Genomic DNA, 25,632 nt, shown 5'->3' with positions numbered 1-25,632 from the left:
AATGGGAAGTTAGATTTCTGGTCGCAAAGAATTTTAGTTGAAGGCGGGAACTATCTTATACTCGCCTTTAATATCCCATGTGCCTAGAACACCCGGTGCGAGAATTATCAAGTGAGTTAATGCGAGGCCTTCAAAGGAAATAAAATGTACAGGGCTGTTGGAATGAAAGGCTGTATTTATGAAATTACAGAAGCAAATCAGGTAACTTAACATTCCACAACTCATTTACTTATTGATCAAAGAGAGAATTTATTCACAGAGCTTTTCAAATACAAACAAAATAGCATTTTTTTTGGTTTTTTACAAAATGAATATTGAAATAAATGTGGTATAGCACAGTATAATAATGGACAAAAAAAAAACCCCCAAGATCTAATGACTGGAAAGTGGACAGAAATATGCCCCTTTCCTTCATTAGAATATCATAGCAGAAGCTACACAGGGAAATATAGCATAGTGTTGAGTAATGTTGGAATACGAAGGCTTAACTCTAGAGGTCTACATGAACACTGAAAACACATTGAGGGCATAAGGAGTTTATGCACAACATACAAAATACTGATAAAGTGGCTTATTGGTCCATCTATTAGGTTTAATGTATGCTTTATAAAGTGACAATACAGGATTTTAAATGCATGTTAAAAAGAACGCAGAGGAGTAGTGCACAGCTAAACCTGTTGTGCGCTCTTCGCGACAGTTTCTAGGTTTGCATGTGGGCGTGTGTGTGGGTGCAGATGTGTCTATGTGCTTGTGTGCTTTCAGAAGCGCCGCGGCCTGCGGGGACCCTGGAGAGGTACCCTGCTTCCCAATGTAACACTGTTCCTACTAGCCCTTTTGATGATGAGTCTTCATCTTAAAAAAAAATCCCAAACCTTTGCATATATAGATTTGTTTTGCCTGCATATATGTTCTACATTAACGATACTCTGTGGAACAGAAACACCTAATACCCCTACAATATTTGTCGCCTTTGGTCCATTTTTTCCTACCATCATTCCATGCTCTCATTTCTTTCCCAAACCTTGTACAACCCTTCCATACAAACCTTCCATGTTGTATGGTTCCGACTCTGCCGGCTTTCATGGCAATTGCATTGTATGAATTAGAACCATTGTTCCACCTTTTGAAAGCAGCTGGATGCTTCAGTCCCCCATGCCCCTTCAGCCTCTCTTCGCCTTGGTGTATTCTGGGTGGCGCTGTTTCAGTACGGGTACTGCTTCTGTTTCTTGCCCGAGAAGCAAGCCAGCCATGTGCAGAGCAGCACCGCAGCGGCGGCCCCTGCTCCCGTGCAGTAGTAGGCCCAGCCGATTTCACACTTGCCTGGAGAAGCAAGAGGGGAGAGAAAGCAGGCGCATCACGATGGTTCTTTCGGGGGCTCCGTGATTTCTCCCAGTGTGTGTGTTCCTTGTGTAGCAAAGTGCTACAGAAATACCTACTCTACGTGTGGTGTACTCAGCCCAGTGGAAGAAAAGTGCATGCAGAAAGCTCTCTGCAGACTGAAGAAAGTTTGTGCATTTCAGAAAGACCTCAAGGCCCACACTTCCGGCCTCCAGTGGCCACAGGCCTAGTGACAAAAAGGAAGAAGGGCAGTAATCAGGATAGAAGAGATGAAGAGCTATTAATTCTAATTTAAATCACCCAAATTCATGTGCACAATGAGGTACCTTGGGGAAAAATTCAGAGTAGATACAGCCCTTCTGAAAAGGGCCACTCCATGAAGGAGACTCATTTGAAGGACAATGCTGAAGTGACCACTACTACTGACATGCCATTGCTAAATGACTCATGCAGATGGAGTGGAGAGGAAAATCTCCCAGAGTCTCCTGGGGCCAACACTCCCCTTTACGTTAAAGCATCATGTAAATGAGAACATGATAACAAGGGCCCGCAGGGGTCCTGAGAGCTCAGAGTCGGGTCAGTACTAGAAGTAACAACAACCCCCACGATACTTGAAGTACAATCAGTGACAGACAACAGGAGCAGCTCCATGCGTTTCGGAGAAGGCGGACTCCCAAGCAAGAAGTTATCAGGGATACCGAAGGGCATTAGTAATGATAGATGAGTCAGTGCTCCCAGAAGACATAATAATCCGTAATGGGTGTGTGCCCAACAACAAAGCATCGAACTAGGCGAGTCAAAAATGGACGGATTTCAAGGAGAAGTAGTAGATGAATTCATTATCACAATTGGAGACGTCGGCACCTTTCTGTCAGAAATGCACGGGTCCGGCAGGCAGTAAAAGCCTGCAGAGATACAGTTGAACTCAACACCACCATAATCAGATATAACTCACATCTACATCCAGCAACAGCAGAATGGGCCTTCTTCTCAAGGAAGAGGAAACGTTCACCGAGAGCCTGGCTCATAAAACACAACTCAGCTCACTTAAATGGAGAGAAACCATACACTGTCGCTCTGCTCTCAGGTCACAATAGAACTGAATTAGAAATCAATAACAAAAACATGGCTAGAAAAAAATCCCCCAAATGTGAGGAGATTAAACAACACACTTTTAAATAACACATGTGCCAAAGAAGAAAACTCTAGAGAAATTTTAGAATATTTTTATTCTTTTAAACATACTTTATTGATTATGCTATTGCAGCTGTCCCTTTTTCCCCCCCTTTATTCCCCTCTGCCCTGCACACCTCCTCACACCCGCGTTCCACCCCTTTAGTTCATGTCCATGGGTCGTACATATAGGTTCTTTGGCTTTTACATTTCCTATACTATTCTTACCCTCCCCCTGTCTATTTTCTACCTACCATTTATGCTTCTTATTCCCTGTACCTTTTCCCCCTCTCTTCCCCTCCCCCCCCCACCCATTCTCCTACTGATAACCCTCCATGTGATCTCCATTTCTGTGGTTCTGTTCCTATTCTAGTTGTTTGCTTAGTTTGCTTTTGTTTTAGTTTTAGGTGTGGTTGTTAATAACTGTCAGTTTGTTGTCATTTTACCATTCATATTTTTTATCTTCCTTTTCTTAGATAAGTCCCTTTAACATTTCATATAATAAGGGCTTGGTGATAATGAACTCCTTTACTTGACCTTATCATCAGGGAAGCACTTTATCTGCCCTTCCATTCTGAAAGATAGCTTTGCTGGACAGAGTAATCTTGGATGTAGGTCCTTGCCTTTTGTGACTTGGAATACTTCTTTCCAGCCCCTTCATGCCTGCAAGGTTTCTTTTGAGAAATCAGCTGATAGTCTTATGGGAACTCCTTTGTAGATAACTCTCTCCTCTTCTCTTGCTGCTTTTAAGATTCTCACCTTATCTTTAACCTTGGGTAATGTAATTATGATGTGCGTTGGTGTGTTCCTCCTTGAGTCCAACTTCTCTGGGACTCTCTGAGCTTCCTGGACTTCCTGTAAGTCTATTTCCTTTGCCAGATTGGGGAAGTTCTCCTTCATTATTTGCTCAAATAAGTTTTCAATTTGTTATTCTTCCTCTTCTCCTTCTGGCACCCCTATGATTTGAACGTTGGAATGTTTAAAGTTGTCGTGGAGGTTCCTAAGCCTCTCCTCAGTTTTCTGAATTCTTGTTTCTTCATTACATTCTGCCTGAATGTTTATTTCTTCCTTCTGGTCCACACCATTGAATTGAGTCCCAGTTTCCTTCCCTTCACTGTTGGTTCCCTGTACATTTTCCTTTATTTCGCTTAACATAGCCTTCATTTTTTTCCTCTAATTTGTGACCATATTCGACCAATTCTGTGAGCATCCTGATTACTAGTGTTTTGAACTCTGCATCTAGTAGGTTGGCTATCTCTTCATCACTTAGTTGTATTTTTTCTGGAGCTTTGATCTGTTCTCTCATTTGGGCCTTTTTTTTTTTTTTGGTCTCGGCACACTTGTTATGTAGTAAGGGGTGGAGCCTTAGGTGTTTGCCAGGGTGGGGCAACCCAGGTGGCTGCATTGTGGTGCTGTATGTGGGGGAGGGTCCGAGAGGGAACAGTGCTGCTTGCTATGCTCTCTGCTGGCTTTCAGTCACTTCCCCCGCTGCCCACAAGCAAATTGGGCCCTTCTGGTGCTGGTTCCTGGGTGGGTGGTTTGTATACATTCTAGAACCCTGTGGGTCTCTCCAACAAGCTCTCCTGTGAGGCTGGGAGTTTCTCCCACCACCTCAACCCTCACAGGTGTTTGCAGTCAGTGGTTTGAGGCTTTATTTCCCCTCTGGAGCCCTGGGTTGTGGGTCTGTCTTGCTCCCCAATTGTTCCTCCCCGGTTATCTGCATGTGAATGTGGGACCCCCGCTCTGCCAGCTGCTGCTCACCACGAGTCCTCTCTGCCCAACTGCTTGTCTCCGTCCCTCCTGCCGGTCTGGGTGTTTCTTCTTTAACTCCTTGGTTGTCAGACTTCCAAACAGTTTGATTTTCTGTCAGTTCCGGTTGTTTTTTGTTTTTAAATTTGTTGTTATCCTTATTTTGGTTGTGGGAAGAAGCACAGTGTGTCTACCTACACCTCCCTTTTGGCCAGAAGTCCTAGAATATTTTGAACTAAGTGAAAATAAGACAACTTATCAAAATCTCTGAGTTTCAGCAAAAATGGTACTCAGAGGAAAATTAAATGCATATATTAGAAAAAAAGGAAAGATTTAACATCAACTTTCTGTTTCTACTTTAGAAACCTACAAAAAGAAAGTCAGATTAAACTCAAAGAAAAAAAATAAATAAGAAGAACTAGAGTAGAAATCAATGCCCTTCTATAAGGCCAGCATTACCCTAACACCAAAACCAGACAGAGACAAGGGAAGAAAACTACAGACAAGTATCTCTCATGAACAGAGATCCAAAAATCCTCAACAAATTATTAGCAAATTGAATCCAAAAATATAGGAAAAGAATTATACACCATGACCAAGTAATATTTACCCTAGGCATGAAGGCTGGTTCAACATTTGAAAATTAATTAATATAATCTATATCAACAGACTAAAAAAAAATCACATGATCATATCAATAGGTGCAGAAAAGAATTTGACAAATCCACACTCACAAAAGATAAAAATTCTCACTAAATTAGGAATAGGGGGAACTTTCTCAATTTGATGAAAAATTCTCTAAAAATCCTATAGCCAATATCCTACTTAATAGTGCAAAACTCAAAACTTTCCCACAAAGATCAGGCACTAAGCAAGGATGTCCCTTCTTGCTACTCTTCTTCAACATGAACTAGAAACCTAGTTTATGCAGTAAGGCAGAAAAAGAAAACAAAAACTATAGAGATTGGATAAAAAAGAAATAAACATGTTTTTCTTTGTAGATAACATAATTGTCTGTAGAAAATGTGAAAGAATCCACAAAATACTCTGGAACTAATAAGGAATTATACCAAGATTGTCAAATACAAGGGTAATATACAAAAATCAATTACTTCCTATATACCAAAAATGAAGAGGTGGATTTTGGAATAGAAAACAAAATGCCATTTACATTAGCACCCCAAAAGTGAAATAATTGGGTGTAAACCTAACAAAATACATACAGTATTTACACAAGGAAAACAAAAACCTCTGATGTACAAAATCAAAGGACTAAATAAAGGGTGTGATATTCCATGTTCATGGACAGGAAGACTCAATATTGTAACCATGTCAATTCCTCCCCAGTTGATCTGTAGATTCAATGCAGCCCCAATCAAAATCCCAGCAAGCTATTTTGTGGTTATGGACAAACTGTTTCCGAAGTGTATGAGGAGAGGCAGAAGACCCAGAGAAGCCAACACAATATTAAAGAAGGAAAACACAGTTACTCCACTGACACTACCTGACTTCAAGACTTACTACAAATCTCCAGGAATTGGTGAAAGAATAGACAAATCGCTCAGTGGAGCAGATGCGAGAACCCAGAAATGGACCCCCATAAATACAGTCAACTGGTCTTTGACGAAAGAGCAAAGGAAGCACAATGGGACAAAGACAGTCTCTCTTTCACATGATGGTGGAACGACCTGATGTCCATGTAAAAAAGAAAGAGAGAAAAAGAACAAAAAAGAAAGCAGACACAGATATTATACCCCTCACAAAAATTAACTCAAAGTAAATCATCATCTCAATGTAACACATAAAACTATGAAACTCCTGGAGGATAACTCAAGTGAAAACCTAGCTGACCTTGGGTATGGTGATGGGTCTCGACAGAACACCATGAGCACGATCCATGGAAGAACAAATTGACAGGCTGGACTTCATTAAAAATTAAAAACCCTGAGAGGCAGTGTCAAGAGAATGAGAATGCAAGCCACAGACCGGGAGAAAATATTTGCAAAAGACACATCTGATAAAGGAGTGTTATTCAAAGTAGACAAAGAACTATTAAAACTCAACAATTAAAAAAACAAACAATGGGCTCATTATAAATGGGCTAAATGTCTTAACACCTCCCCAAAGAAGCCATACAGGTGACAAATAAGCATATGAAATGATGCTCCACAACAGACCTCATCAGGGGAATGCGGTGAGATGCCACTACACACCTATCAGAACGGCCAAAACCTGGAATATCGACACCACCAAATGCTGACAAAGAGGTGGAACAACAGGAACTTTCATACACTGGTAACAAGAATGCAAAGTATTATAGTCGCTTTGGAAAACTTTGGCAGTTTCTTACAAAACTAAACATATTCTTACCATACAATCCAACAATCACACTCCTTGGTATTTACCCAAAGGAGCGATAAGCTTATGTCCCCACAAAAATCTGCACGGGGATTTGAACAGCAGCTTCATCCACAATTGCCGAAACTTGGAAGCAACTTCACCTCCAGGACTCAAACCTGTACAACTTCAAGGAGTAAGAAGTCGCTGACTCAAAGTACCCTGTGTGAGATAATTACATGGGCTTCTGTATTCATTCCTCCTTTTTCTTTTTACAGCCTCCAAGTTATTCTTATTGTGTGCACAGTAAGGAAGGCTTCTGTATCTCTCATTGAACATTGTCTTTTCTGTGCCAGTTTTGTTTTTTTTTTAGATTTTATTTATTTATTTCTAGAGAGGGAAAGGGAGGGAGAAAAAGAGGGAGAGAAACATCATTGTGTGGTTGCCTCTCACATGCCCCCTACTGGCGACCTGGCCCGCAACCCAGGCAGGTGCCCTGACTGGGAATCGAACTGGTGACCCTTTGGTTCACAGGCCCGAGCTCAACCCACTGAGCTACACCAGCCAGGGCTGCACCAATTTTAATCAGTCTTTTAGTTTTATGATCTGATCATAAAATATTCCAACAACTGTTTCCCTCCATTTTTTTGTTCTTGTTTAATAAACATGTACACCAACGATACTTGAATTTCATAGTCATTGAACATGTTATAAACTGCAGATTAGAAACTATGTCCTTTTTTTTTTACAAGTCAGGTATTTTTACCTTGTTCATTAATAACTTCTCTGCTGAGCGATACAAAGACTGTTAGGCATAGCATGCAACTTGACTTCATACCTTTAGTGAAGTTTACTGGGGAGATAGATAGCATGGGACCTGTTTAGGGATTAGAAGGTGAGGTGAGGCACAGTTAAGTGAGTCATCATCTTGTCACCATCAGGAAAGAGTGGCAAAATTTGGTTAGGGACTTTCATGTCTCAAAAGTGCTCTAGGGCATTTATAGCCCTGACAATAAGCTGTGTAATTCCTTTCTCCACCTAAGCATCATCCTTGATTTCTCCCTTTCCATATCTGATAATAGCAATAGTTTTAAAATAGCAATTTATTGGTGGATGTAATTATAGATTGCTATTTGCGGTAAATTGATAGAAGAGCTTTACATCAAGTAAAGATGAGTGCGTTTCATCCTCAGGAGAATTCGATGCGATAGGTCCATGAGTATCGTCCCCATCGACCATTCAGATGGGAACACTAAGGCCAAGGAAAGTTCAAGGAAAGCTGGTATCTGCCTTCCCCTAAGACCTCGTAACTACCTTCCCTCTTGTCTTTTTTCTGGCCGCACTGGCTGCCTTCTCTGGCTCACATCGGGCTTGCTGCTGGCTTGGGTGCTTCACTCATTCTTCTTTCCACCCAGAACCCTCTACGTCCAGGTCCCTGGAGATCTGGCTCCTTCTCCAACGACACCCCTACCAAGATACCTCCCACCCCACACCTGCTTCACCAGTCATTCTAATCGTCTCTCCACTTGATCGTGTGTGTAGCACTTGACCATGGTTTGTAAATACCGTGTATGTGTGTACTTATCATTTCAGTGTCAACTAGGGGAGATCTTTGCATATTTTCTTCCCTACTGTACCCCTCCAACAGTGCCTGGCCCATGGCAGACACTCACTCAATCAATGTTGAGCGAAAAGTGAGGAAAAAGAAAAATAAAAAGACAGGAAGCAAAAGAGGCAGAGATAGCAATTTATTGCTATCTCTGAAAAATGGAATGATTCTGGAATGTTGTTTTGAGAGCAACTCTGGTCCTGCTTTGCCAGTGAACTTCCGAGAGCAGTCACCGTGCATTTACAGGTGCCTGCACACTGTGCTAAGTGGGACAGGATGACGACAGATCCCGAAGTGTCACCTCTCCACCTCCGGGATGGCCTCCCTGGAACAATGACCTCCATTAATACCAACAGATGGGTTAAGAATGTTTCAGGGGTAACAGAATCCGCTTCATGGATCAGATTTGCTGATAACCACAGGCTACTGTGGCTATGATTCTCGAGAAGAGTCTCCATATTGAATTATTTTTTAACTGGATTAAATAAATCTGGGATGAAGAATTAATAGGCAGCTAAGAGATGGCAGACAGTTTAGAAGCTTTCAGAAAGTCAGCAAAATTTGTGGTTGGTACATTTAGCTCAGAGTCCATAATAGAGAACACCATCAATTGTCCATTAATAACAAGGTATTGACTGACAAACAGTTCCACGGCCCAACATAAAAAGCGGAGGACGTCATTCTTTATTAATTATTGGACACTTGTGTGAACAAAGGAGCTGGTGAGGCTGATAGGCTGAGAATACTGTATTCGACACTAACCATGTGCATTGAAGAAAGATGGAAAAAGAAGCCACCAGAGAGCTGACCGCAGGAGGACCAAGGAGAGCAGAGAGCAGAACATCTTTCCCGCAGGGAAGTCAAGAAAATAGCAGCAGCTGAAACTTTAGGAGCCTCTGTCCGCCAGGGGAACTGTGGCAGACGAGGTGCCTGTGCCACCCCACGCCTTCCGATCGCTTCGCTGGTTCTGGGCTCTCATCCCTCCGCTTCCGTTTGTGCTTTGCTCCTAACCACTTACTTGCATGGATGTGCAAACCCCACCAGAGGACTTTGGAGGATTAGGGCTGCTCGGCCCCGTGTTCCGAGAGCTGAAGCGCCCCCTGGCCTGCCCTGCAGCCAAGGATGGACGGGTGCGGGAGCAGAAGAGCCTGGCCCTCGGCTGGGGCATCCCCTGAAAGCACGCCCTTACTGAGTTTTCATGCCTTTCCTACCTCGCTCTCCCAGCTCCTTACCAGTTGTCCACGGGTGCGTTTCCTTGGTTACTTGAACGTGCATCTTCATTTCGGGATCTGCTCTGGGGAACCCAATTTAAGACGAGAGCAACTGAATAAAATCTTCGTTGCTTTTCTTTATCATAACGAGGGTCTGTGACGTTGCCTCAGGTGTCAGAGGCTGAACCAGCTACCCCACCCACACACCCAAACCCTGCCGTTCCCTGACGGACCCAGAGCCAGACTAGAGCCCTCGGCAGCAGCTGTCACCCACTCTCCCTGCTCCACCCTCCTCCTGGGGAATATCCAACTCCTGGACTTGCTTAGTGTGTATGTGTCATTTTTAATAAGTGTTATGTTTCTGGAGATTTTCTCATTTGTGTCATAAAACATGTAGTCAGACCCACTGTTTATCAGGTAAACATGAGAAAGAATAACACTTGAAATAAAGCTACTTTAAAAGCATCCTATAGGGGCCCTGGCTGGTGTGGCTCAGTGGACTGAGCACTGGCCTGTGAAGCAAAGGGTCACCGGTTTGACTCCCAGTCAGGGCACATGCCTGGGTTGCGGGGTGGGTCCCCAGTATGGGAGCACATGAGAGGCAACCACACATTGATGTTTCTTTCCTTCTCTTTCTCTTTCCCTTCCCCTCTGCCTAAAAATAAATAAATAAAATCTTTAAGAAAAGGTACAGCATAGGTGAAGAAGATGTTTTAGGATGTTACAAAATGTTGCCACTAAATACACAGATATGCAAGTTTGTGTGTCCGAGTTATACATTTTGTGGTTTAAACTCAGCAACTGACTGAGGTCCAAAATGAGCAACTTAATGGTTGGTGTGATTTAAAAAGTATTTCTCTAGGGGAGAGAGAAAAAACTTTTGTACACTTCAATACCATGGACAAAAGTTCACCCAGGCTCTCTCCTCTTGAATAAATTCCTTTGTGCCTCTTCATATTCAGCCATCTTGTTTGCATATGCATTAAAACCAAGAACAAAATAATCTGTCACAGGACCGATTCCATTTGTTCTTTTCTGAAGTTACCGAACAAAGCTGTCTCTAGTAGAAAAAGCAATCAGTTTTAAACCTTTGACCTAAAACATACAAAAACTTTAATTCAAACTCTCAATGGAACAACTAGTTAAAAGGATCCCTCGCAGGTCAGAAGAGACTAGAAGAACGCCAAAGGTGATTGGTGTGCAAAAAACGGAGAAAGCAGAAGTTAAAGGGCTGGGAGGAGAGTGTGTGAGGCGTGGCTCTGTTTCCAGCTCTGTTGCACATTTCTGTTTTTTTAAAAAAATATTTTATTTATTAATTTTTAGAGAGAGTGGAAGGGAGGGAGAAAGAGATGGGGAGAAACATCATTGTGTGGTTGCCTCTCGCAAACCCACAACTGGGGACCTGGCCCACAATCCAGGCATGGGCCCTGACTGGGAATCGAACCAGTGACCCTTTGGTTCACAGGCCGGCACTCAATCCACTGAGCCACAGCAGCCAGGGCTGTTTGTTTGTTACTGGAGGTGAAAACTCCCATGGCTTCGCAGGGTCACTCTGCACGCAGCTCCAGGATATACTCTATGGACCCCAGACATGGGCTCCAGGGACTTGCGTCCCCAAATAGAGCTCAGTAATGGGCCCCACTAGTACCTCCTGAGAGGAGACAAAGCAGACTTAGACGGAATGGTAGAACCCCCCAAAGACTAGCACCGAGTCTGGGTGCACAATGTCCCAGAAGGGGTGGCCATCTTCAAGCCTCCTAAGTTTTCAAAACAGCAGCACAGTGATCAGGGCCGGTCCAGCACATCTCCTCCGGAACCGCAGCTCTGGATTCTAATGTGCTAGGTTGACAACGTCTTTCTGCCTCTGCTGCCCCTTCACTCCCAGGTGCAGATGACTGAACTCCACTGGAAGTTGAATATCTTTTCCCCAAAACACACCCTATGCCTCACTTGCAGGGTGTCCGGCCTTTTGGCATCTCTGGGCCACACTGGAAGGAGAACAGTTGTCTTGGGCCAGACATTAAACACACAAACACTAACAAAAACTGATGAGCAAAGAAAAGGTTTTACGTAAATTTACTATTTTGTGCTGGGCTGCATTCATAGCCGTCCTGGGATGCACGCGGCCCGCGGGCTATGAGTTGGACACCCCTGGTAGGATGTTCTAGCTTAAAGCATTGGACGCACGCTGCTTCCGGAAAAAGAGGAGGCAAGACATTTCTAGAGCCGTTACCGTGTTTTTTCACCTTGTTTCTGCACAGAGATACCTGGGATGTACAGAGCCACAACACAAAATGCAGGCGTGCCCTTGTCAGGGACTAACACATTCAAGCTGTAGCGTTAGCTGGGGTGGGGGGTAGTGGGGGAGGTTCTACCGATGCCCATACCGGGCTGGTAAGAGGGGGCAGGGATTTACTCTCTGCAAAAGATATGTATCTGCAAGGAGCTCATAACAGCGCTGTCTCAGAAGATACATTACAGCGAGTTCTGAGAAGAAAATATGTATCAGCCTTGTAAATTTTATCTGCTACAGCTGCTTGCATTCTGCAGCTGGAGCAGGAGTGGGGAGGGGCTCCCCAGGTGAGGGTGGGAGGGGGCAATGGCTGGCTGTGCAGCGACCATGAGAACATGTTAGGCGGGTTTCAGATTTTAGGGGAAAAAATCTTCCTGAATGATAAATTCTTTCAGTTCTAGTCAATGGTGTAAATTTCTCTGCTGGATTCCCCCCCAAATCTTGCTAAAGAGTTACAATTTGAATGTCCTCTGTTGAGTCTTTCTTGCCCTCATAGAAATGTTCTAGCTCCACCTTTAGGATAAGGAGCTCAGAAAAAAAGAAGTTTTACTCAAGTGCTGTTGCTGTCTCCCAGGAGACGTGCTGGCCATGAACTTGGGGATCTACCGGAAAGCACTGATCTGCAGTCTCACACTTTGCTCCGCTGCTCAAATTCATCAGAGGGAAGGACAGCCAGCAGAGTGGCTGGACTTGACTTCAGGTTCAGTCCTACTGAGTCCAAACTACCCATCAGGGAGAAAAGAGAGCTCTGTTTGTTATTACTCCTACTACTATAATTATTAATACCTCCTGCAATCTTGGTAAGTTCTACTATCAGAATGCAGGTATACACAGCAAGCATTCTTTTTTGGGGGGGGTTGAGCATATGGAGATTTTAAATACTACTTTATGTTTGTTATTTTTTGCAAATGGAGAACCATAAAGCAGAATTAAAGTCCAAAACAAGCAATACCCAGTAAGAGAAAAATAAATTCCATTTCTTTCACCCATCATTCTTTACTTGAAATATGTCAAATATGGTCTCTAGGTTAGATAGAAGTTATGGTATCAATTATAATGTCCTAATTTTGGTAGTTGCCCTGCTATGTAAAATACTATTAATTTAAGACATTATGCATTTAATTACCTGTGGTGGGAGGGACACTGTGTCTGAGAGAGGGCGCAGCAGGAGGCAGGGGAGAAGGACAAAGGAAACACGAGGAAATTTAACATTAGAGTACCTGGGAGTGTTTGTACTATTTTGCAACTTTTCTATAAATCTGAAATTATTTCAAATCAAAGTTAAGCAAATGTAAAAAATTTAACTATCTGTGAACATACGTACATATGCACCTATGTATATACGCACACGTATGCACGCATAGGAAGTCAGCGGGCAAGTTTCACACTGTAAGTATAAAGAACAAGGACTCGGTAAATGCGGTGGCCGTATTACCCAGCAAATGAGAAAGCTGCGCATGGCGGTTTTTACGGTGTGGTTGCCTCATGCAGACTCGCGGTCACCTCGTCCATGCCACTCGCATGTGTTGCCCTCCTGAGTCCAGCACACAGCAGGGTCACCGAGGACGTCCCTGTATTTGGCTACAGCCCATTCCCACCAGCCACGGCCCATTCCCACCAGCTACGGCCAACCACAAACAATGGAGCAAACAGCCTACAGATTAAATCCATCCGAGTAAAGATGACATTCAAGCATGAATCATAACATCGTGCCCAATGGTAAGTGAGGAGGGCATGTGTGCAGGACAAGCGTACCCAGGTGGACAGGGAACGGAGCCCCATCCTCTCCAGGACGTCCCCCGCGGGGGCCCAGAACAGGACCAGGCACAGAGCGCACGTTTTCCTCCGCAGCACTTCTCGGGCCAGCCGAGATGGAGTGGTTACACACTCCCCTGCAGGAAAGGGGTTTTTCCAGCAGGTACGTAGAAGGGCTTCGCACAGGTGAAGCATGTGCCCCCTAAGGGAAGGGCCCCAGGATTATCACGTGTAAGTCAAGCTGTTTCCAGGCAGATGCAGCTGTGAGTACGTGTGGCAGGACAGGAAGGCAGGGGGCGAGCGCGGAGCTGAGGATGACATAAAGGGACAGAGACTTTTGCACTTCGCCACTGACTGGGCTGGACTTCCTCTGCCCGTGGGAACTTCCTAGGATGGTTTGGTGTCAAATTCCAGAGGGCTCCCTTGGGTCCCCCTGTGCTCACCCAGCTCACCAGCTTGCCTGGCTCCCCTCTGTTGTCCCCTGCAATTGCACTGTGTGTGAGGGGATGCGGGCTTCTGCTACATGACTTCCGGTGACTTGTCAAGGTTTGGAACAGATCCAGCGCGGAGGAGGGGAGACCCAGGGCTGCTCTGGAAACTTCCTATGTGGCTGAATCTCAGTGTCTGCTCCACACCTCACTACTGGCCCGTTTTCCACAAAGCCCTGTCAGAGTGGGACCATACACGTGCTTTAAGTGGTGGCCAGAAGTGCATCAGGTGTTAGGAGTCTCTCCCAGAAACCAAGTGGCAGGCCCTGACCGCTGCTCTCTGCAAGCGCCTCCCGGGCAAGTCCCGCTGTGGTGCGCACCTCCGATGCCCACGGGCCCCCAGGCAGGGCCTTCTCTGTTAAACATCACAGAAGCGAACAACAGTCCTGTGGCTGTCGGCAGAAACAGAGACTTAAGTGTGGATTGTAGGAGGAGCTGGACCACCCTGCTTACGAAGCACCCACTACCGCCAAGCTTCAGAAAGCTCAGAAAACACGTTTTCTCTTTTTCTTCCCATTTTTGCCCATAACTTGCAAATCCATTTTTCTCAAATGCAATCAGATTTGAAAGAAGGGCAATAGGAGTCAGGAGTCACAGAGCGAAAGGGAGGCGGGGAGGTCACTGCTGAGGTGACTGGAGAAGAGATTTCCTCATTGGGCCGAAAACTCGGAAGAAGAGACTCCCATCTTTTCCAACATGAAGAGGTTCTCAGTTTTCGGAGTTTATGGTGCTGTTCTTGAGAAGCCAAGAGCACAAGTTCAAGAACAGGAAGCATGATGGCTTCTGGATCAAATTAAAAACAAAATGAGAGCACGGATTGCTCCAATTCACTTGGCAAATTAGCAAAACAAATTAATTAAAATTGTAAGCATCAGGATATAATTAGAAAGTCTTTGGTGGATAAAAATACCCCTGAAGCATGAATTAAATCAGCTGGACAATGTGATTAGTAAGGCTTTATGTGTCAATCCAAACGTACAGTTATGAAACGTAAAAAGGAGAGTAAAGATTGACCAGCAAATAAGTCCCTAAAAACGGCCCTGCAAGAATAATATGAATAATAGTAACGAACCTCTTTGGGGCTTTCATTATGTGAACATGCTGTGGTACACTACGTAGTATTCTTATCACTTGTACTATTTTGCTCTCTCTCTTTTTGAAGATTTCATTTATTTATTTTTAGAGAGAGGGGAAGGGAAGGAGAAAGAGAGGGAGAGAAACAGCAATGTGGGGTTGCCTTTCACATGCCCCCTACGGGGGACTTGGCCTGCAACCCAGGCATCTGCCCTGAGTGGGAATCGAACCAGCAACCCTTTGGTTTGTAGGCCAGCACTCAATCCACTAAGCCACACCATCCAGGGCTGTTTTGCTCTCTTAAAAAGTAATAAATAAAATTACCATTGTTAACACTTAGACAACATGAGCCATGGCTGACCATGACCATGGACTTCAGAGCACTGATGTCCAACGAAAGACGCACTGAGATAGGGGCCTTTTCTCCTGTTTGCCTCATCTTCCACATACACACACCACGACTTCTCAGTAAAGTCTGCTTCTGCGAAACTCTGAACACGTCCATCCTGGACTGTAAGAAGCCAATGAGGGCGTGGTCTTCCCTGGCAGCATGTATTCACTCAGGCGTGGACATGTGGTAATGTTGGCCTAACTAGAGGGAGAGACCTGTAGTCCATTACTGGGGGGAAGCTCGCCCCCATCCTGCGGTAGTGTTAGGAAGTGGGTTGAGCAAGATGAATGGACAGTGCTCGCCACCATATTTTACAACTCTGAGCAGCGAGAACATTGTAGTGCTTACTTGCATGGTGGATGCGGCTGCTCTCTGCAGAGTCTTGGACCGACCTAGGCCCTGACCAGCTGCCGTGGGGGCAGAAGGGGTCAATAAATGAGCACAACTGGAATAAAGACATTTCTGGTATGTCAGGGGTCTGCTTTGGTTGAAATCAGGGGTCCTCCGACTACAGTCCCAACACCTGGTTTTGTAAATAAAGTTTTATTGGGACACAGTTTTATTCATGCCCATTCATACATGAAGAGACTTTCATGCTACAGATGCAGAGCTGAGTGGTGAAAACAGAGAATATGGGTTCACCCAGCGGAAAATACTCACTTACCTGTCTCTCACAGAGACGTCTGCACACCTCTGGCTCAGACTCACCAATCAGAGGGGACTAATATTGGCAAGGCAACCACCAAGCCTGCTGCATCGCCCAACACTTTCCTCCCTAACACACTTCCCACGTGCCTTATCTTTCTGAACATCTGCCTCTCCCGCTAGGCTCAAAGGTCCCCGAGGGCAGTCAGTAGTGTTTATTTAAATGACCTGTGGGGCCGCCTCCCAAGCACAGGTCTGGCACAGTAACAGCGCCCTGTAAAGGTATGCTGGCTGAGTAAGTGAATGAATGCACTCCTTAGATTATCTTTCACGTGGGAACAGAAGCAAAGGCTTCCTCCAGGAGTTGCCAGAAAGAGAGTAACAACATTTCCGTGATGGCACACCAGGAAAGTGTCCCATAGTCCACAATAAGGAAGGCACTGACCTCAATAACATGAACACTTCCCAGCCTCTGGGGGGAAGGCATGCCCACCCACTGTCTATTTGGAAAGGAGGCAGAAATCAGTTCGGATTCTCAGATGGGGCAGAGGGAGGGTGTGGCAGCAGCAAGCAGTGGGGGTGCCGCTAAAACTAGGCCCCTGGAGCTCCCCTTACTGAGAACAATCCCCCTTATGTGCTTGCTGGGGCCCCAACTCCCAGTTTGCTCCGTGATCTGTGACTGCACCTGTTCACGGAAGTTCAGCCTTCATCATTGTTCAGGGGAAAGGTAACAATTTCTTAAAGACAGGAAATGTGGCAGTCTGGTGGCTCACACCTTCTCTCTAAAGTTGAGATAACAGTGTGCAAAAATGATAGGAACCCAGAGAAGGCCAAGATACTCATTCAGGGAATCTAGAAACTCATTTCATCTGCAGGTGATGCCAATTTTTATTTTCCTCAGCATGCAATCTGAGAGAAATTTAATGAGAAAAAGGCAAAAATTAAAATGACACTACAGTTTTTAAATTGCTAAAATGGCTGCAGGGAGTTTAATAACCTTGAAGATGTTATTACCACTAGTTAAGAGGCAAGAGGTTAGCAGAAAGAAAGAAGGAGCTCCTACCCTTTGCGACAGCATGGATGGAACTGGAGAGCATTGTGCTAAGTGAAATATGCCAGGTGGTGAGGGACAAATACCATATGATCTCACCTTTAACTGGAACCTAATCAACAAAGTAAAATAAACAAGCAAACAAAATATAACCAGAGACATTGAAGTTAAGAACAATCTAACAATAGCCAGAGGGCAGTGGGGAGGGGGCAGTGGGGAGAATGATTTTCAGGAACTACTGTAAAGGACACATGGACAAAACCAAGGGGGACAGTGGAAGCAAGGGAGGGAGGTGGGTTTGGCTGGAGTGGGGGGTAGGAGTGAAGAGAAAATGCAGACAACTGTAATTGAACAACAATAAAATAATTTTTTTTAAAAAAGAGGCAAGAGGTTTTTATTATTTAGGTTAAGTTTGACAGGTTTTCATCCACATTTTTAAATCCACAATGCTGAGAAGATGTAAACCGCTGGGGTGCGGTAATGAATGCAAAATGACAAGATCCGAGTTTCATCATAACCTGCTAATGAGCACGGCAACACGCAGCAACAGGAGAGATGGGCGAGAGCAGCATCCAAATGGAGCTGAAGCCTGGTGGGAACAGCCAAGAAAGCCGCACACGCCAGGAAAAGGGAAAATGCAGCACACCGCGTTAGAGCATCTCCCCCGGACACGGTCTGCTTTCCAAACACAAACACAAACAGAACAGCATTGATTGTCAACTCTGCACCTGCCTTTTCCTCTCCTGTTAATTCTTGGCAAGCGCAGAGGATCTAGACCCGGGAAAGCCCTGTCACCAAGTGGGGGAGAGCAGGCGGCGGGACGTTCTGAGTTTCTGTTCCCATGAATTGGGTGGTATTGGGAGCGCCACCTTCTCTGCCAAAAGAGCCAGCGTTATTTTGAGGGAAACAGGGTATTTGTCACCCATTGAGGCCAATGAAAATGGCTTCATTTCAAGTTCACAGACCTTTGACATGATGTTGCATCCGTCCATTCTTCTCGGTGTCTAATAGAAAAACAGTTTTCTACTAGACGTTCTGATATAAAAATAATTTGCAATGGTTTGAGATATGGTGATACTGCCATTAGACCGATTCCCTCAAATATTCTCTTGTAAGAGTGAAATAGTTCATGTGGAAAGCGGATGTTTAAGTTAGTCACTCACTATGCACTAACAGTGAAAAATAGTCTGCCCCTCCACCCATGAGGGGAAATGCACTTGTTACCATTTGGCAGTGTGGCTTATGGGTTTGTAGTCTGTGGTCTAGTGAGGCCAATTTTAGAAGAACATCCTGAGAAAATAATTGAATTAGGAAAAGAGCTATTCATTAAACTACTCATTAGACTATGTCTTTAAATGACAGAAACTGGAATAGAAAGAACTAAGGAAGTAGTTAAGTAAACGTAGGTTCTCCAGCCCAGTGGAATATTATCCCATCATTACAACTTACCATGGTGAAAGCCATGTAGCAGGCAAAAAAATGTTACAGTTTGCTGGGTAGAATACTCTACATCTACAAGAGAAAAATCTCTGAAACGTTCTGATTATACACAGAAATTTCATGAACCCTGTACTTTCCCTGTTTCTCTCTGGTCTCCTGCTGAGCTTCCCCATCCTTCCTTCCTCCCTTTGCTGTACCCTCCTCCTTGCTTCTGCCTCCTGCCAGGTAATCCACACACGTCACTTTCTCCCGAACCCAGTTTGAGGCTTACCCGTTTCATAAAGTCGTTCGTTGCCTGAGAGGGACATTGCTAAAGATCCCTCAGCCTTTGTCGTTTCCTCAAATAGTTTGGTTTGTTTTATCTTCTCAGAGAGAGCGTGAATTTCACAGACAGTTATTTTTAGCATTCGCAATGAATCATAATTCCATGATGTTGAATGAATTAGTCCATAAATATAAACACTTCTGAGAAAGGGTTATTTCTTTTCTTGTATCTACACTATTTCCTGTAGTTCAGGTGAACAGATCACGCACGGGTCTTCGCTAGAACAGAAGGGTAAACCAATGTCTGGGTATTGTTACCCACGAATCTGGCTGCCACACCAGCACATGTTCTGCTTCCCCGTCCCTCTTCCACGTCCTGTTCCCGTGAAAGGTCAGATAGGTTCTTTTCTGAAAGGGGCGGCATCTATGAGGAGAACTTACCCAGGTCAAACTGGCCAGAAATGTAGCCACAGGTCTGCCGAACTTCCTCGCTATCCCAGCCCAAGGGGTAGAGGGCGCAGCCAGCACCGATCAGCAAGCCTGCAAGGACAGAAGACAGGAGGGCGTCAGCAGTGCCCCTCTGTGCCCCTTCATCAGGGAAGCAGGACATTAGCACTATAACAAAGGAGCATGGTGTCTGTGTTTCAGAAAGCATTCTAAGGTTAGATTCCAAGAATAATTTCAAGTCTGCTTAAAAGGGAAAAAAGGAAAAATTGAAAAACAAAACCAAATCACAAATCTTGACAGGCAGCTAAGTTTGGTTCTATCTTTGGCTCCGAAAGCCTTGAGTTAGGAAATATAACCCAGAAGCTCCTTTAATTACTCCTGTGAAAAGCTGCCCAATTCTGCCATCGGTCCCTTTAAAGCCATTCGAGAGCAAGCAAAAGTGCCTAACTGGTTATGATTCCCCATTCATTAGATCATTTTTCCAATTTAAGAGTCAAAATAGCCCTGGCTGGTGTGGCTCAGTGGACTGAGTGCCAGCCTGAAAACTGAAAGTTCGCTGGTTCGATTCCCAGGCAAGGCACACGCCTGGGTTGTGGGCCAGGTCCCCAGTTGGGGGGGTGTGAGAGGCAACCGATTGATGTATGTCTGCACATCGATGTTTCTCCCTCTCTCTAAAAATAAATAAATAAAAATCTTTAAAAAATAAAAACAGAAAGAAAAGAATCAAAATAGAATGTTGCAGCATCATCGAATCCCACCAGGGGCAGAGAGAGCACAAGGGTTTTCACAAAGCACGCCGGCACGTTGACTGATCTGTTCTAACGCTCTCTGCTAAGAGGCTGAACACAAAGGAGCAGCCGCCTGTCTTAGAAACTCCCTAGAGGACAAGCACCTACTGCAACCTAAGCCCTCCTTGCAGCTAAAGCCCAGAGGTTTGACACCCGAACTGAAGAAAGTGATGGTTTCATTTTAACGTAAGTCATCACGGCCGCACACTCGGTGCTGGCAGCTTTACTGGCTTGACTAGTCTTTAGTTTTGCATCAGGGCCATATGGCTTTAGAAGAAGCTGAATGGGACCTAAGCACCAGCGCTTGAATCTGTGGGCTAATGTAAAAGGGACCTCTTGTCATGTCCATTTGCCAGTGTCATCATCACCCGAGAGTCCCACAGGTGTGCTGGGCCAGCGGGACAAACGTGCACACTCTCTGATTAGTGAGAGTCCCATCCCTGTCTCAGGGACTCTGGACTGTAAGGGCTAAGCCAGGGAGCCCCTCCATGGGAAAATCGTTACTATGGTAACGCAGAGGCAGCATGGCAGGGCCCCAGTGCATCTAGAGGAGACTTCCCATGTTTCTGCATGGAGTTGCTTTGTTCAGTCTTTCTTCCCACTCTGGTTTTTCTCCAGCCCGCCTCTTGTGGGCACCTGGAGCAGCTGTAACCCTCACAGTGTGTTTCCTCACAGGCATTTAAGGAGAAGCTGCTCTCCATCCACCCACCCATCCCCAACCTCCGTGCTGAGCAGTATGGAGAGCCCTCCCCCATGAACCAACACACATTTTCCACCCTGGTGCCCTGACCTCCAACCGGTCCCCTTGGTCAATAGTATAATGACCATCCAGTGCAGAGGGGCTGCGATCCAGGGGATGTCTGCACGGAATTGTTGCGACTGCAAAGCACTAATCCCGGGATGTCTTATGTGTAAATATGAATTGTGCTGAGACTGAAGAGTAATTTATTATTTCTTTTATTTTTAAAGATTTTATTTCTTTAGCCCTGGCTGGTGTGGCTCAATGGAATCAGTGCCGGCCTGTGAACCAAGGGGTCGCCGGTTCTATTCCCAGTTGGGACACAGGCCAGGTCCCCAGAGCAGGGTGCGCAGGAGGCAGCCACACATTGATGTTTTTCCCCCTCTCTTTCTCCTTCCCTTCCCCTCTCTCTAAATAAAAATAAATTTAAAAAAATTTATTTCTTTATTCTTAGAGAGAGGGGAACAGAGGGAGAAAGAGAGAGAGAGAAACATCCATTGGTTGCCTCTTGTACACACCCCAATTGGGGACCAAACTTGTAACCCAGAACTCTGACCAAGAACTGAATCGGCAACCTTTCGCTTTGTGGGATGACACCCAACCTACCGAGCCACATTAGTCGGGGCTGGAGTAATTTATTTATTTATTTTTCTTTTAAAAAAATATATTTTACTGATTATGCTATTATAGTTGTCCCATTTTCCCCCCTTTATCCCCCTCCACCCTGCACAACCCCTCCCACCCGCGTTCCCCACCTTTAGTTCATGTCCATGGGTCGTACATATAGGTTCTTTGGCTTCTACATTTCCTATACTATTCTTACTCTCCCCCTGTCTATTTTCTACCTACCATTTATGCTACTTATTCTCTGTACCTTTCCCCCCTCTCTCCCCCTCCCACTGCCCTATTGATAACCCTCCATGTGATCTCCATTTCTGTGGTTTTGTTCCTGTTCTAGTTGTTTGCTTAGTTTGTTTTTGTTTTTGTCTTTGTTTTAGGTTCGGTTTTAACAGCTGTGAGTTTGTTGTCATTTTACTGTTCATATTTTTGATCTTTTTCTTAGATAAATCCCTTTAACATTTCATATAAGCGCTGGGTGATGATGAACTCCTTTAACTTGACCTTATCTGGGAAGCACTTTACCTGCCCTTCCATTCTAAATGATAGCTTTGCTGGATAGAGTAACCTTGGATGTAGGTCCTTGCTGTTCATGACTTAGAGTACTTCTTTCCAGCCCCTTCTTGCTTGCAAGGTTTCTTTTGAGAAATAAGCTGATAGCCTTATGGGAATTCCTTTGTAGGTAACTGTTTCCTCTTCTCTTGCTGCTTTTAAGATTCTCACCTTATCTTCAATCTTGAGTAATGTAATTATGATGTGCCTTGGTGTGTGCTTCTTTGGGTCCAACTTCTTTGGGACTCTCTGAGCTTCCTGGACTTCCTGGAAGTCTATTTCCTGTGCCAGACTGGGGAAGTTCTCCATTATGTTTTCAAATAAGTTTTCCATCTCTTGGTCTTTCTCTTCTCCTTCTGGCACCAGTATGATTTGGATGTTGGAACGTTTAAAGTTGTCCTGGAGGTTCCTAAGCTTCTCCTCATTTTTCTGAATTCTTGTTTCCTCATTCTGTTCTGCCTGACGGTTTATTTCTTCCTTCTGGTCCACACCATTGATTTGAGCCCTGTTTTCCTTCCCATCACTGTTGGTTTCCTGTACATTTTCATTTATTTCACTTAGCATAGTCTTCATTTTTTTCCCTCTAATTTGTGACCATATTCAACCAATTCTGTGAGCATCCTGATTACCAGTGTTTTGAACTCTGCATTTGATAGGCTGGCTATCTCTTCGTCACTTGGTTGTATTTTTTTCTGGAGCTTTGATCTGTTCTCTCATTTGGGCCATACTTTTTGTCTCAGCACACCTGTTACTTAGTAAGGGGCAGAGCCTTAGGTGTTAGCCAGGGCAGGGCAACCCACATTGCTGCCTTGTGACGCTGTGTGTGGGGCAGTGTCCGAGAGGGAACAGTGCTGCTTGCTGGGCTCTCTGCCGGCTTTCAGTCACTTCCCCCGCTACCCACAAGCAAAGTGAGCCCTTCTGGTGCTGATTCCTGGGTGGATGGTTTGTGTACATCCTAGAACCCTGTGGGTCTCTTCAACAAGCTTTCCTGTGAGGCTGGGAGTTTCTCCCATTGCCTCAACTCCCACAGGTGTTTGCAGTCAGAGGTTTGAGGCTTTATTTCCCTGCTGGAGCCCTGGGTTGTGGGTCTGTCTTGCTCCCCAGTTGTTCCCCCTGGTTTATCTGCACACGGAAGCGGGTCCCCTGCTCCGCCAGCCGCCGCCTTGCCTGCGAGTCCTCTCTGCCTGGCTGCCTGTCCCTGACCCTCCTGCCCATCTGGGTGAGTGTTTCTTCTTTAACTCCTTGGTTGTCGGACATCCATACAGTTCAATTTTCTGTCAGTTTTTTGTTTTTAAATTTGTTGTCATCCTTCTTTTGTTTGTGCGAGGAGGCACCATGTGTCTACCTACCCCTCCGTCTTGGCCGACAGTTGAAGAGCAGTTTAGGAAGTGGTAATAGGTTTCACAGGCTAAGCAAATGCCCCAGTGACTGGTTTCCTTAGGCTCCCCCTACCCCCCCGCCCCCGTGAGAGAATTTATGAAGCTTTCTGATGACAACAAGCTAGTGTTATCCACAACCCAGTAAAGAGATAATTAATGAGGATGTGAATGTTTGTGTAAACCGAATTCCATGAATGTTTAATGAATAATGTGGCATCATTTCCATGATACTCACTTCTTGAATTAATAAGTAACACCAGTTTTTGAGATCTTGTGAGCAACTTTTTTCATGCAGAAAGACAACCAGGCCAGAAAATGCTCAAGTGTAAAAAAAAAAGTGAAAAACGCCAACAGTGAAACCATCATTTTCTCTTTATTTGAGAGGCAAACAAATGATAAACAGTCTCATTTGCTAATGTTCCTTTCAGAATGGCAGAAAAATATATGTCACATACTCACGAAAGCACCTGCTGTGGCCCAATAGGATGCGGGCCTTGGGGAAACTCGGCAGAGGGGAGTTTACAAATGCCTGCACGGGGAGCAGTGGGCCTGTGGCTGTCTAGGGGCAGAGTGCTTGGCAGTCGGGGTGCAGTTGTGGAATGCTGGGCTGTCCTCGTGACCCTGTGCAATGGAGGTTCAACCACAGAAATTAGGAGCAATTTTATACCCAGGAAACTTATGTTACATGTACGAATTAAAAAATACCTGTTGTAAATACGCTCACATTCAAATGTGTTCCGTGGAGGACAACTACCTTATCTGGGTTTTTACGTAACTGGATCTTTATGGGAAGATTTATGTAGTCTTCGTTATGCCATCTGGTAGTGTTTGCTGAGAGCAAAGACAGGGCAGGTCCCAGAGGTCTGAGAGACGTTTCTGGGAGAGAAGTGTATGTTGCAAATTGATCAGGCTAATCGGCTGTCACAGTTATTAGGTTCTGTGGGCAAACAGCAGGGCTCTCCCCAGCTCCCTTGCTGCCACTGTGTGCTCAAGTGAAAGCAAATCACAGAATGAATGAATCCAGCCAAATACACAACAGATGTGTACTAGCAAGCTGGCCTGAAAAGCGGTCAGAAAACCAATTCTGTTAGTTCGGTGAGACCCAACTCCATCACCCAGGGGTGTCCGACATTTTGGCATCTCTGGGCCACACTGGAAGAAGAAGAGTTGTCTTGGGCCACACATTAAATACATTGCGACATGTAATCACCAAAACATCTCATAATGTTTTAAGTAAGTTTACGATTTAGTGTTGGGCTGCGTTCATTGCCATCCTGGGCTGCGTGTGGCCCATGGGCCATGGATTGGATACCCTGGATTCTAATAAGTACCTTTGACACATGATAAATACAATGAATATTCAAACGGCAGGATCAGGGACACTTAGGGGCAGACCAGGTAATATCTCCCATTTAATGGAGAGGGGGAGGGAGGAGGACCAAAGAGAGTTCTAGACCTGCACAGCCCAATGCAGCAACCACAGGCTACGTGTAGGTATTTAAGTTTAAATTAAAATGAATTAAAATTAAGTAAAACTAAAAATTCAATTCTTCAATTGCTTTAGCCACATTTTCAAGTGCCTCACAGCCACACGGTGCTAGTGGCTGTCATATTGGGTATTCAATTACAGACCATTTCATAACTGCATGAAGTGCTCCTGGAGAGGGCTGTTCTAGACCTAAAGCACCACTTCAAAAGGATGCTGGGCTGGCCAGGTTCGCACACCCTATGCTTGATGCTGCATGTTCACAATCAAAATCACCGCTGCTCAGTTAGCTTCTCCCTTTCTAGGTGGAGCTAGAGGCCAGGAGACTACGTTTCAAAAAGTCTCCTCCTAACAGGAATTCTGGTTCAATTCTGTGGCTGAGAAGCCTTCCACGGGGATTTAGCAGATAAGAGAGGGATAAACCCTATTCCCCTGGGCAGCTGCAGCGTGGGGCTTGCCTTTCTGCAAACAGGAGGCGTGATTTTGCCAATGGCTCCCTGGTGTACCCTCAGTATCACCTGCGAAGGCATATCATCAACCGTAGATTCTCTCAATCCCGCACTTCCTCAATTCCTGCACTCCTTGCTGAACTTCACTTCCCCAGGCCTTCTAATAGGTCTTTGGAACTTGATATGCCTGGGCTACATCCCTTCCTGCTTGAAATATCCCAAGAGGTTCCTTTAGCCGGCCAAACCCTGGCTGGTCCATGCCCGCTTTGTTCCAGGGCAGGGAGGGACACATCTCTATTGCCCCTACTCTATGACCTGAACATCATCCATTTTCTGCACTAAACCTGGCCTCTAAT

The 25,632-nt window shown here is 45.0% G+C and overlaps 1 protein-coding gene across 1 annotated transcript in view; it reads right to left on the bottom strand.

Moving 5' to 3' along the window:
• Nucleotides 1-855: 855 nt before the first annotated feature.
• LHFPL6 (LHFPL tetraspan subfamily member 6) overlaps nt 856-25,632 on the bottom strand; it is a 154,559-nt gene continuing 129,782 nt past the window's right edge. Inside the window, exons 3-4 of the mRNA XM_053916475.2 lie at nt 19,260-19,358; nt 856-1,320 (exon numbers count right to left, since the gene is read on the bottom strand). Coding sequence (XP_053772450.1) covers nt 1,202-1,320; nt 19,260-19,358 — 218 coding nt within the window. The 3' untranslated portion in view covers nt 856-1,201. The remainder of the gene's footprint in view (nt 1,321-19,259; nt 19,359-25,632) is intronic.

This window comes from Desmodus rotundus, chromosome 13, assembly GCF_022682495.2.
Source record: "Desmodus rotundus isolate HL8 chromosome 13, HLdesRot8A.1, whole genome shotgun sequence".
NCBI lineage: Eukaryota > Metazoa > Chordata > Mammalia > Chiroptera > Phyllostomidae > Desmodus > Desmodus rotundus.
Note: the sequence above shows the minus strand (reverse complement) of the source record. Positions and strands in the feature narration are given on the sequence as shown.